At 40.8% G+C, this 12,998-nt stretch overlaps 1 protein-coding gene across 4 annotated transcripts in view; it reads right to left on the reverse strand.

The window, feature by feature from the left end:
• Positions 1–12,998, reverse strand: part of QSER1 (glutamine and serine rich 1) — an 86,521-nt gene that overhangs the window by 50,872 nt on the left and 22,651 nt on the right. For all 4 annotated transcript variants that reach the window (XM_037899887.2, XM_043550187.1, XM_043550188.1 and 1 more), the window contains exons 2-3: positions 5,430–5,542; positions 4,427–4,588 (exon numbers count right to left, since the gene is read on the reverse strand). In XM_037899887.2, coding sequence (XP_037755815.1) covers positions 4,427–4,588; positions 5,430–5,542 — 275 coding nt within the window. The remainder of the gene's footprint in view (positions 1–4,426; positions 4,589–5,429; positions 5,543–12,998) is intronic.

Consider the following 12,998-nt stretch of genomic DNA (forward strand, 5'->3'; position numbering starts at 1 on the left):
ACCATGCTGCTGCTCCGTGCTTGATCCTTGCCTCTCCTCCAGTTCTTGCCCCTAGACCTCACCTCCAATCATAAGTTACCAGTCCTGGCTCCAACCCCAGCCTCAGACTTCTGACCCCAATTCTGGCTTTATCCTTGGCTCTCGCATTTTGTATCAGACCTTGGCGCTGACCCTCAGTTTCAATTCCTGGTTCTGACTCTGGCTTGACTCCTGGCTCTGGTAATTGGCAAATGATTCTAGTGCTGACCCTTGGCTTCATTCCCCAACCTGGGCATCTGCTTTGCCCTCTAGAGCTGACTCCTAGACCAGACTGCCTACATCCTGGTCTATAAGAGTGGTCCCGGCAATGATCATCCAACAGACAAGGTGAAGAAGGAGTGATTACTTTGTCTGGGGATGATGAAGAGACACCCGTCAGACCCGTTGGTACCTGCGGATCTGGTTACACCTCTTCCTGCTTGTACACCAACAGAACTGGCTGGTGACAGGGAAAGGAAAAGCACAATTCTTGAGAGGGGCCTGGATGCTTGCCACAAGGATCCTATGGACCCCAATAAAGCCAGAAAGCAGAATCAATGGATTGCGGGGGACCCCAAAGGAATTGGTACCAGCGGTCCCTGGAAGGGGACGGGGTCATAACCGGGGAATTGCCTGCGTTGTGCAGGAGGTCAGACTAGATGATCATAATGGTCCCTTCTGACCTAAATATCTATGAATCTATGAATCTATGAATGGTGAGCGTAACCACTCAACTGTCTATCAGGGTTCAACTGCCTCTGCGGAGATACCAGTGCGGCCATATCCTCAGATTCATCCAAGTCCAAGAACTGCTCCATCAGTAGCAGCGGCGCTGTTGGTACCAGGGCACTCCTGCCGTATGGCTGGAGGTGAGATGGCTCCTGGGACAGTAATGCGGGCTCCTCCTCCAGAGGACCAGGCTGGAAAGAAGTCAAGACTGGAAAAGGGAGGAATATAATCTCTGGTGTTACATAAATCTCAATACATCCTAGTATCCAAGAGGTTCCCACAGTTAAGTCTGATGGATCTGGTGAATCTACAGTGACCGGATGGTCTTTAGGTGGATGAAGCAGTACCGACAATGGGTCCGGACCAGCACTCATAGACAGAACCAGCGAGAGTCTATCCTTATGTTTTGGTACCAAGGTGACGGACAAAACTGGTGGATCTTTCTTTTTATGCACCTTGGGGGGGTTGCATCAGAGCTTGTTCCTTAGGTTCCAATCACAATGGACCGGCTCAGGGAGGAAGTGTGTTTCTTATGGACAGTCCTCAATGGGGATCTGTTCTTGCACCCATGAGAGTGCCCTCAACACTCATGTGGAGACCTGGAAGAAGAGTCCTTGGGATTAGATATTGATGGCTCAGCTCAAAGGCACATGCTTGCAGGGGCTCTGCCAGGCAGTTAAGGCTCATGTACAGGGCAGTCTCCCTGTCCCAGATTGGAAAGGGGTCTCATAGCCTTCTCCATCAGATGATTCAGTAGGCAAAACTCCCAGGCTTCTTGAGTTCTGGGTGGGAAGTAGTGACCATGGAACAGTAACAAGTAACTAGCAAGGCACTGACCTGGACTGCCTCTTATACCCTCATTCAGGAGCACAAGGAGAGCTACTGAGCATGGGCAGGCCAACAGACACTGCTCTGAAGAATTTCCTGACTCAGACACATGGCGTGCACTCATACACATATGTGGAATACACATAGGAACCATCACTTGAAGAAGCAGTCAAGGTTATCCATGAATTTTAAGTAGAAACATTATGGAAAATAATTGGTATGGGGAGAGAGGGTTGAGAATACATGACTTGCCAGGGTGTGTGGATGGTCTAGTTGAGGAAGTCTGATTAAACCTAATTGATTTACATTTTTTGTTAATGTGAGTAGATCCAAATAGATACTGGAAGTGTAAATTTAATTCACTAGAGAAAATGACATCCTAGCATTCCCACTAAACCATTTTCAAATGTTCATAAATTTTTGCAAAGCCAAGTACTTTCACATTTATTCTGTTCATAATCCCTAATGAGGATTTCCATGTACAACTAAAAATGTTGGAGAGGATTTTTTTAAACTAAGGGTTGGGGGAAAGCCGAAAGCTGCGGAGGAGCATACAGTTCAGGCAGAGACATCCCTAAGGGATGAATCTATTAAAGGAGGAACTCTATACCGTAGAGAAGAAGATAGGAAAGAAGTTGGTTAAGTACAAGAAGAAGCTAGTGAGGAACAGTGAAACCATATTTTTTAGGTGACAAATCTGAGGAACTGTCCCAGATTAAGGTGTCAGTAGGCAAGGTTTTGGAACAAAGTGATAAATTAAACAACAGTAAGTCACCAGGACCAGATGGTATTCACCCAAGAGTTCTGAAGGAACTCAAATATGAAATTGCAGAACTACTAACTGTGGTATGTAACCTATTGCTTAAATCAGCCTCTTTACCAGATGACTGGAGAGTAGCTAACGTAATGCCATTTTTTAAAAAAGGTTCCAGAGGTGATCCTAGCAATTACAAGCCAGTAAGCCTAACTTCATTACCAGGAAAACTGGTTGAAACTATAGTAGAGAACACAATTATCAGACACACAGGTGGACACAGTATGGTGGGGAAGCATCTACATGGCTTTTGTAAAGGGAAATCATGCCTCACCAATCTATTAGAATTGTTTGAGGGGGTGAACAAGCACATGGTCAAGGGTGATTCAGTGGATATAGTTGGACAAGGTCCCTCACCAAAGACTCTTTGGCAAAATAAGCAGTCATGGGATAAGAGGGAAGATCCTATCATGGATCAGCAGCTGTTAAAATATAGGAAACAAGGGACAGGAATAAACGGTCAGTTTTCACAGTGGAGAGAGATAAATAGTGGGTCCCCCAAGGATCTGTACTAGACCACTGCTGATCAACATATTCATAAATGATCTGGAAAAAGGGGTAAACGGTGAGAAGGCAAAGTTTGCAGAGGATACAAAAACAATGAGGAGTCCGGTGGCACCTTAAATCTGTTAGTCTTTAAGGTGCCACCGGACTCCTCATTGTTTTTGTGGATACAGACTAACATGGTTACCCCTCTGATAGAGGATACAAAATTACACAAGATAGTTAAAGTCCAAATCTGACTGCAAAGAGTTACAAGGGGAATTCACTAAAGGCGGTGACTGGCAACAAAATGGCAGATGAAATTCAGGGTTGAAAAGTGCAAAGTAATGCACCTTGGAAAACATAATCCCAACTATGTCTAACGATGGGGTCAAAATTAGTTGTTACCACTCAAGAAAGAGACCTGGGGGTCATCATGGAGAATTCTCTGAAAACAACCGCTCAGTGTGCAGCGGCAGTCAAATGAGCTAACAAAATGTCAGCAACCATTAGGAAAGGGATAGATAATAAGACAGAAAATATCATCTTCGTGTCACTATATAAATTCATGGTATGCCAATGTCTTTAATACTGCATGAAATTTTGGGGCACCCCATCTCAAAAGAGATATATTAGAATTGGAAAAGGTACAGAGAAAAGCAACACAAATGAGTAGGGGTATGGAACAGCTTCCATATGAGAAGAAATTAAAAAGACTGGGACTGTTCAGCTTTGAAAAGAGATGACTAAAAGGGGATATGGAGAAAGTAAATAAGGAACTGGGAACTGTTATTTGTCCCTTCACATAACACAACACAAGAACTAGTGAGTCACCCACTGAAATTAATAGTCAGCAGATATCAAACTAAAAGAACAACAGCTTCACACAACGCACAGTCAACCTGTGGAACTTGTTGCCAGGGGATGTTGTGAAGGCCAATAGTATAAACTGGGTTTAAAAAAGAATTAGATAAATTCATGGAGAATAGGGCCATCAATGGCTATTAGCCAGGATGGTCACAGATGTAATCCCATGCTTTGGGTATCCCTCAATCGCCAACTGCCAGAATCTGGGAATGGACAACAGAGAATGCATCGCTCAAATCTGCCCTGTTCTGTTCATTTCTTCTGACACATCTGGGGCTGGCCATGGTCAGAAGATAGACTAAATGGACCACTGATCTGACCGTATTTGTTTTGCCAATTTCAAAAATTTGAATGAAAAGCGTGGCTTGGGTTATTATAGTGCAAAACAAAATGGATGTGGAAGATGTGCAAATTTTTCATAATTGCTAAATTCAAAAGTGGCTGAGAAGCTTTTTTTTTTTTTTTTTTTTTTAACTCTCAAGAAATATTCACTACTAGGCTAACACCAATATGAAAAAATTTGTTTCAAGAGGAAATGTTTTCACAAAATTAAGAATAACGAAAAGAGGAGTTTAAGAAAGAATTCTCATCTCAGTCTTATTTATTACATCACCAAAACTCAACTTTTAAATACATACACCCATATATAAAAATTTACAAGTGTGCTAAAAATTAAGAAAATATCACCTGTCTGCCACGACGGAGCCCTGAATTGTGGTAAAAGGGTAGCTCCTGAAGAAGCAGCCTGAGCAGTGCGAGACTCAATTGCAGAGAGAAAGTTCATAACTGAAGTTTCTTTAGTGTTACTTCCAGCACTGTGCATACTGGTATCAAATATTCCAGAAAGACCTTGGAAAAAAAACAAATATACAAATCCCAATGAATTCCTATTGCAAATTTAAGAGCAAGCCACAGTCAGAGATATCATTGCTACCCAAAGACTACAAACCCTTCCTGTTCGTAGGAAGCAAAGTTATCAGTTTTAAGTTTGATATGCATTTCCCACTCCCCCAGGTTTTGTCCCACTGTTCTTTTTGTGAAGTCTTCTTCTTTCATATGCAACACAAGTTGATATCTAGATTGCAGAACACAGGCTCACATTTTTATGAAGTGATGACCAGTTAGGTTACATCATTTACTTCTAAGGCATTCACTATTACCATGTTTTAAAGCTATATTTTTAGCTAGCCTTTAATACTACACCATAAGGTTGCACAAATTAGTAAGAACAATTGTGTGTCCAGATTTGCATGGATTAGGCTTCTAAGTATCTGATTTGCACAAAAATTGTTGGCACAATTTCAGCAGCTGGCTTTGGAGACCAACAGAATATTTGACTCTTACGGGTAGAATAGGTTAACAGTTAGATACTTATTGACTGTCATTGAAAATTTGATGCTCAATATCTGAAAGAAAAAACTCAGAGGACTTTTTTGTTTTTAAAGCTCATAGAACTAGTAAGCCAGATGATGAAGCACTGCACTTTCTAGTTACCTTCCCCATTGTGCACTCATGACAAACTCATGGTTGAAGGCTCAGTAAATTGCTGAAATAGTAAATTCACTCTTGAAATAGCCTTTGCCACACCTTGCATTACAGGCTCCCTAGGACCATATAATTAATCAGCTTAAAGATATAGTATTTAACAGAACAGCTATTTAAATTGAGTGTTCATACAATAGACATTTACCAGTAGGATGGTGGGTGGTAGCATATCCTGGAAGCTGATGAGAAGCTGCATATGTCTGTCTGTGAAGAAGATCCGTTTCCGAGTGTGATGGATGTCCTCCTCCATAGCTTATGCTAAAGGAAGAAATTATATGTGGGAAACAAAACACACAACCAAAGAAACAAGTAGATGAAACTCTGACAAGAAGCCAAAAAGTTGTATAAAGGAAAAACGCCAAGACTTGATATTTGTGGTTGAGCAAGGACTTGACAAAAAGTGTAGGGTAATTAAAAATTGGTACTACATGAACCAGCTGGCCAGATGAAAACTTGGGTTCACAACAACAAAAATTCTATTTGCATTAACTTCAGAAAAAAGTGATATTTGCTTAGTTTAGTGATGGGAAGGAGTGAGTATACACTTTTTGCAATTTACTGCTTCACTATCTGCATTAGTGGGCCACTATCTATACGTGAGTCATTACACCCTAATACATCAATTTCTTGTTCAATTTAAATTCATTTGTGTAAGCTGAATATTATTTTAACAAATATGTTAACATGGCTAAACAATAGCAAGAATGAAAGAACATTTAAAAGGTTTTGTTCATTACTAGAATAGAACAGAAAAAGGTGAAAGTGACAGCAATAGTGAGTGGCAATATGGCCAAAAAAACCCCATCCTTTTGGACCTCCACTAGTAAATATAATTAAATAAAAATTGTAGATCATGTTTACATTTTATAGTAAGCCGTTTGAATTATCAAGGAGTTTTATCAATTTTATTGCCAGCAAAAGTGCGTAACTGATACAAACAGTTAAAATACACTATGTCTAGATCTTTGCTAATGTCAATAATGCCAGTGCATACAGTAAACTAAGAAAAGCAACATTAATATCAAGCTCCATTAGAAACACAGGACAAAAAAGCTAATGTTTGCCAATTAGAAAAGCAGATAATTGGTAGGGGGCAGAAATTACTTTCAAGCTTCTAGAGGCTCAGTTCTGCAGGAGCAACAGGAACATTGAGTCATCAGTGGACTTCTGACTATGGTGCAATATGATCAGGTCCAAGCATTCAAAAGTCATCAGTCAGAACCAAAAACCCATGAGATTATTTTCAAATATATCACGATTTTTAAGCTAATAAATTACAGCTTTTTCATTTGCCTTCTAGATTTTGAGCCTTTAGGGTACAACTGCCTGAACCTGTGTGTGTCTGATTATTTCAAGCATAAAATTCAATCTTAAACTCATGCCCCCTCCCATCAAAAAAAAAAAAAGCAGGCCTCCCTGGAGGCTGCTGAGAAGGGGACTCCACTAACCCTCTGCTGTCCCCTGCGATGTGAAAGCAGTCACTCTGTATAAGGGAAAAACTTGAGTGTTTGATGCCAGCAATCATGACATCATGGGAAACTTTCAAAAAGTCACCAAATATTGCAAGAATTGTCAGCTCTGCAAGCTTTGTTCCTTTGTTTTCACTGAAGATGACAAGAGCAAACAGTGTAGATTTGGTGGACCAGCAAGAACACTGTGCCCACTACAGAACATGAGGCACTGAGCACCTTTCTGTGAGGGACATTGCTTTATTAGAATTTCCAGGCACATTTCTGTCATAGCTGGCCCTTGTGATTGTGTCAGTCCTCAGTTTTTCTTCCAAATGCAATGCTTAAGCACTCTCATGTAGCCACCATTCCAGGCTGCCAAAAAGAGTAACTATGGAGTCAGGGTGGGTGAGGTAATATCTTTTATTGGACCAGCTTCTGTTTGTGAGAGAGACCAACTTTTGAGCTAACACAACACAGAGCTCTTCAGATCTGGGAAATGTATTCAGAGAGTCACAGCTAAATACAAGGTGGAACAGATTGTTTAGCATAAGTAGTTAATGCATATTTCAAGGAACTATCAAGGTGAAATGCGTGTTAATTACTTACGCTAAACAATCTGTTCCACCTTGTATTTAGCTGGGACACTCTAAATACATTTCCCAGACCTGAAGAAGAGCTCTGTGTTGTGTAAGCTCAAAAGTCTGTCTCTCTCACCAACAGAAGCTGGTCCAATAACAGATATTACCTCGCCCAAATTGTTTTATTAATATCCTGGGACCAACACAGCTACAAAAACACTGCATACAAAAAGAGTAAATGAAAATCCTAAAAATGGCTACTGTGCACATCATTTGGTCTCACTACATAGCACATCATCACCTATGTGCAGATGATAATTATTTTCCCCTAATCACCAATGCTCAGTTTGGCACCACTTCAGACTGTTGAGCACTGTACAAATTTCTTCCTATTGTTCAGTGGTAAGCATACATCAAATGCTCTGTGCTACCAGTTTGGCAATATTTCTTTCGGTGATATATAGGATTCCACTCTGGCAGCTTATTATAAATTATTAAGGAAAAAGTATTAAAGTCGAAAAAACTATTTGAGACTACCTCTTTATAGCTGCATCTTTAGTTGTGACAATATTAACAAATCACTTGAGTTTGGCTCTTGTGCTCTGTGACACAAGACATTTTTACTGATTTGTATCCTTGTTAAGATTAGTTGGCAGACATAACTGTATTTCATTATGGGTGAAGTTATTTTCTGTTCTCTCATTCTAAAAACTGTTATATTTCCAGCCCAGCAGAGAATTTTATAATACACACACAGTCAGTCACATATGTTTAACTTTTAAATTTATATATCAAGACTGGATTGTAATGGAAAGTACAATTCTAAACAGATCATCAATTCAAGTTATACAAGTATTATTAGCAAGAATTATATTCAGTGATACAAATTCTAACCTTGGGAGATCTTCTGATCTAGAAGAAATTTTCAACTTTGGTTACAGTGAGTACAATTTTCAGTAACATCCATAAAAACATATAATTGATTCTTTTCCTTGTTTTTGAAAGTTTAGCTATAAATTCTCACTAAATAAATTACTTCTAAGGTAGAATATCTTGTTTTTCCTTCTATAAGCATTTACAAGAAGCAGGAGTATGCTTGGTTTTGCAGAAATTCTCTGGGACAAAAGGACCATCAATTCTGCACCCCCAAACATCACCTCTGCTCCTCCTACGATTCTTCACCCCCTATCCCAGGCTTGGGGGAGGCTGCAGTGGGGTCCCCTCTTCCTTGTCTCAGGCCAGGGAGAAGGGAAGGAGGAGGAGCAGAGAGCAGACTGACCTGTTGCTCACAGAAGAGAAAGGGAAGGAGGTAGAGGAGCTGCCTTGAACTGCTGTGCTCTTTCTGTTCCCTCTTTTCCCCTTGCCTCTTGGAAGAATAATGTCACATTGCTGAGTGGAGAGGGAGGAGAGCTCTGCCTCCTTCTTACTGCACCCATGATTGGCTGCTTTTCCCCAAAATGCGGGTAAGAGCCAATCAAAGGCGGTTTCCCACAAGGTTTGCTTTTTAGAAATTTTATGTCCTGAATCTGCAATGTGTTTTGACCTAGTGCACTAGAAGCATTGCAAGCACTGGAAAGGTTGTGGGGCATACTGCCTCAAATATTTTCCCTACACAACAGACAATTCCTCCCACACTGTGAAAAATCCACATTTGCATAATGGGTGACTTTCTGTTCAAAGTGGTCTGTTGGAATATTTTGAAGAGTTAAACAATATTTGGTTATTCTGGTCCTTTGGTGCAGACTGTTTTTAGAAAAAGTAATTGCTTCTCTTATCCACCCTTCCTTTTTTGTAATGGAAATGTAACATTACATTCATACACAGCAAGACAACCTCTTAAGTTAGTTTGGTGAGGTGGAAGTCTCTGAATGACAAAAACTACTTGAACAGGAGGTATAATGACAAGCTATCCCAAAACGGCACACTTCATAACAAAGAGCACAGTAGAACTTATACCATTATCTCAAGTATATCCACTATCTAAAATGCTTTGTTTATCATCGGAATGTCAAAATTCTAACAATAATGAATAATTAAAGTTTCATATTTATGTCATGGAAAATATTTGAAGAATCCAGCATTTCTGTTATGCTTTCTTAACCACCCATGTCAGGAGTTAATGCAACCTCAATCTTAAAAATGAATTTGTCTTTCAACACAAATATCGTATTTAATAAAAATAATTAGCTAGCAATTATTGTGCACTAAATTGTTAACAGTGTAGATTCTTATCTCAGAAAACCACACATATCCCTGCAGATCATGTAATTCATGTGCTGTGCCTGAATGCAAGCATGAACAATCTGAAATAAGATTATGGCCTGAGGTATCTTTATGAAATACATTTTTAAGCACATGAATGCTTAATGTATTTAATATACAAAGCAAAATTATAAACATCACGTTTGAATGAGAATACAATGGACATCTAGTCCATTGTATAGTCAGTTTGATCGCTTATTTTAAACAATTTCAGAAAAGTTCTCACTTTTGTTGAAAAGTCCTTCATACACCAGCTTCTCTATTAGCTAATTTTAATTGATATTAGTGGTTATAAACACCTCTAATAATATCTCATGACTTGTATTTCTTAGCCTCAATTGCTATTTAATGTTCCAAAAATATTTAACACTCAATTTAAGTAAGCCTTGGTGACTTTCTCATTTCTATTGTAAGGAATTTAATATCACACAGTGAAGTGGTTGAAGGGGCTGCGGGAGGGTTTTTTGTTTTGTTTTTTTTTAAAAGAGGATAGCAACATCTCTGTGTAGGGTAACAATTCTGATATTTTTTTAAATATCTATACAGAATCAAAAGAAAAAAGGAGAAACCAAACAAAAAGAAAATAAACTATTTTAAATTAGTCCCTTTCCAGAGACTTCATATCAAGTACTATTATTAACTTTTTACTGCCATAACAATGCTAACAATAAACTCTTCAGCACTACTGTAAGTGAAATTCATGTATTTACTTTTATCTCTACTAAAATACCTCAATCCTGATGTACAACAACGCATCATGCTGTTGTGTTACTGAGCTTCTTTTGCATCAAGAATGTTAACTATCCCAAATTGAAAGGATTAGCCTAATTTACAAGAAAATTTTAGATGCAATTTAAATACTAGTGTTTTTGATTTATTTAAAGGCATTTCTATAGCACTCATCAAGTACTCATAGCACTCATCAATCTATTATGTCTTGAATGAATTTAGTCTGCAGAGGTAAAAGCCAGCAAATTAATCACACTAGCTGCCACTCCAGAGTTTCCCACAGTCTCTTTGTTTTTGTGGCAGATTTTGTATGTCTCCTAATTTCAGGAGAAAGTGCAGGGGACTTTATACTTACAAGACAACATGATTTTGTTGCAATAAACATTGTCTAGACATGGAGCTTTTCTCAGTACTGCTTTTCAGACGATAGCATTTTCCCCCAAGAAATGCTACTTTCTTACAGTTCATACAGCAAAGAATTCACAAGCAAAATATAGTTTAATATTTTATTTTTGACAAGCGTTTAGAGATTACCTTTAAAGGGTATTAAAGAGAGTGCTAGCAAATGGAGAGAGGATAGTTTTGATTAGCTACCTACTGTTCTTTCAACATCCAGGGAATTTAGCAATTCTTAAGCAAACCTCATCAAAAAGTTGTTAAGTGATTGAACTACAGATCAAACTTTAGGCAAGCTAAGATTTAAAAAGCAGCTTTCAGAACTTTTAGAAAGCAAAAGAGCCTTTTGTGGGTCCAATGAACCTGCCACCTTGCTCTGAAGCAGCAACAGTTCCAGCTCCTGTTGATGGAAAAATTAGATCCTTTAGATCAATGGAAATTTTCTAAGTCCTAATATTGCACAAGCTGCTCGAGATGGGAAATTGTATACTATCAGCCTAGGTAACAACACTGGAAACTCTTGTAGACCCCACTAAGACTAAAACTTCTAATGCTGATGCCTCTATTCAGACACACAAGCAGAAAATTGATTTTATTTTTTTCCCAGGCTCCATGCATGTCTACAAAAAGTGACAAAGGTCTCTGACTAATAGGCTTGAACTCCAGAAGAATCAAATCAAAGGAAAAAAATGGTTTGACTCCCAGGGAGAGATGAAGGAGGTGATTTGACCTCATTTCTTGAGCAGCTGATTCCTGACTTACTGAAAGCAGGAACAGTTCATTGAAGAGGCCTGATGCATTACAAGAAGATCACTATTCAAGTACCATGAATAAATGCACACAAAAGCCATTAATTTAAAGTCACTGAAACAGAGAAACATAATCATATCAGCAGCTAGACAGGCAGGAAAGCAAAAATTATCATTACTCTAAAAAAGGATTTCAATGGGCAGAGAAGGGGGACACTGATGCGGTGATTCTTCCCCAGGGCTGTGAGGCACCTCGCTACCACTTGCCCTTTACATGAGGAAGCTTTGTCTGGGCCTCCAGGGGTCAGCTCCCCAACTGCATCCACTCTAGGCAAAACAAGCACTCCCCTTTGGGCCTCCCAGGCCCTGCTGTGACTCTACAGAACAACAATTGGCACACTCCAACCTCCAAGTCCTCTAAGCGTCCAGTCTCTGGTCCACTCGACGCTTGCAGTATTAATAGATTCACTACTTCCAATGGAACAGTACACCCAGCTTAGCAGTTCCACCTCAGATCACTGCTCCAGGTAACACACAGCATGCAGATATGTTTATTGTGAAATCAAATATAAGTTTATTTAACAAAGCACAGAGATTCAAGTTGTAGCAAACAGAAGTATCGGGGACAAATGGGTACATATAAAATAAAATCAAAGTAGGCATTCTAGAGCTGAGACCTAATTAACAAGATACTCTCATATCTTTTAGAGCAGTGGGTTTCAAACTTTTTTTCTGGTGACCCAGTTGAAGAAAATTGTTAATGTCCATGACCCAACGGAGCTGGGGATGAGGGGTTTGGGGTGTGGGAGGGGCTCAGGGCTGGGGCAAAGGATTAGGGTGCAGGGGTGAGGATTGCAGGGTGGGGCTGGGAATGAGTGGTTGAGGGCATGCGAGGGGGCCTAGGCTGGGGCAGGGGTGTGGGAGGTGGGTCAGGGCTCTGGGCTGGGATGCATGCCCTGGGGTGGGGCCGGGGATGAGGGCTTTGGGTGCAGGAAAGGACTCTAGGTCTGGGAGGGGCTCAGGGCTGAGGCAGGGGATTGAGGAGCAGGGTTGAGGCATGGGCTTACCTCGGGGAGCCCCTGGTCAGCAGCGCAGCAGGGGTGCTAGGGCAGGCTTCCTGCCTGTCCTGGCACTGCGGACCGTGCTGCGCTCCAGAAACAGCCAGCAGCAGATCCGGCTCCACATGGCTCTCGTCCACAGGCACCAACACCCTCCCTTCCCCCCAGCTCCCATTGGCTGGTTCCCAGTCAATAGGAGTGCGGAGCTGGTGCTCAGGGTGGGGCAGTGCGCAGAGCCTAGTGCCCCCCCGCCCAGGAGCTGGACCTGCTGCTAGTCGCTCCCGGGTCACAGCACGGTGTGAGAACAGGTAGGAACTAGCCTGCCTTAGCCGGGCAGCAACACCGACGGGACTTTTAACGACCTGGCCAGTGGTGCTGACCAGGGCCGCCGCGACCCAGTGCCTTACATTCCGCAACCCACTACTGGGTCGTGACCTGCAGTCTGAAAACCACTGTTTTAGAGTATTGCTCACCACAAATCCTTGCAGCTC

The sequence above is a fragment of the Chelonia mydas genome, chromosome 6 (assembly GCF_015237465.2).
Source record: "Chelonia mydas isolate rCheMyd1 chromosome 6, rCheMyd1.pri.v2, whole genome shotgun sequence".
Taxonomy (NCBI): Eukaryota; Metazoa; Chordata; order Testudines; family Cheloniidae; genus Chelonia; species Chelonia mydas.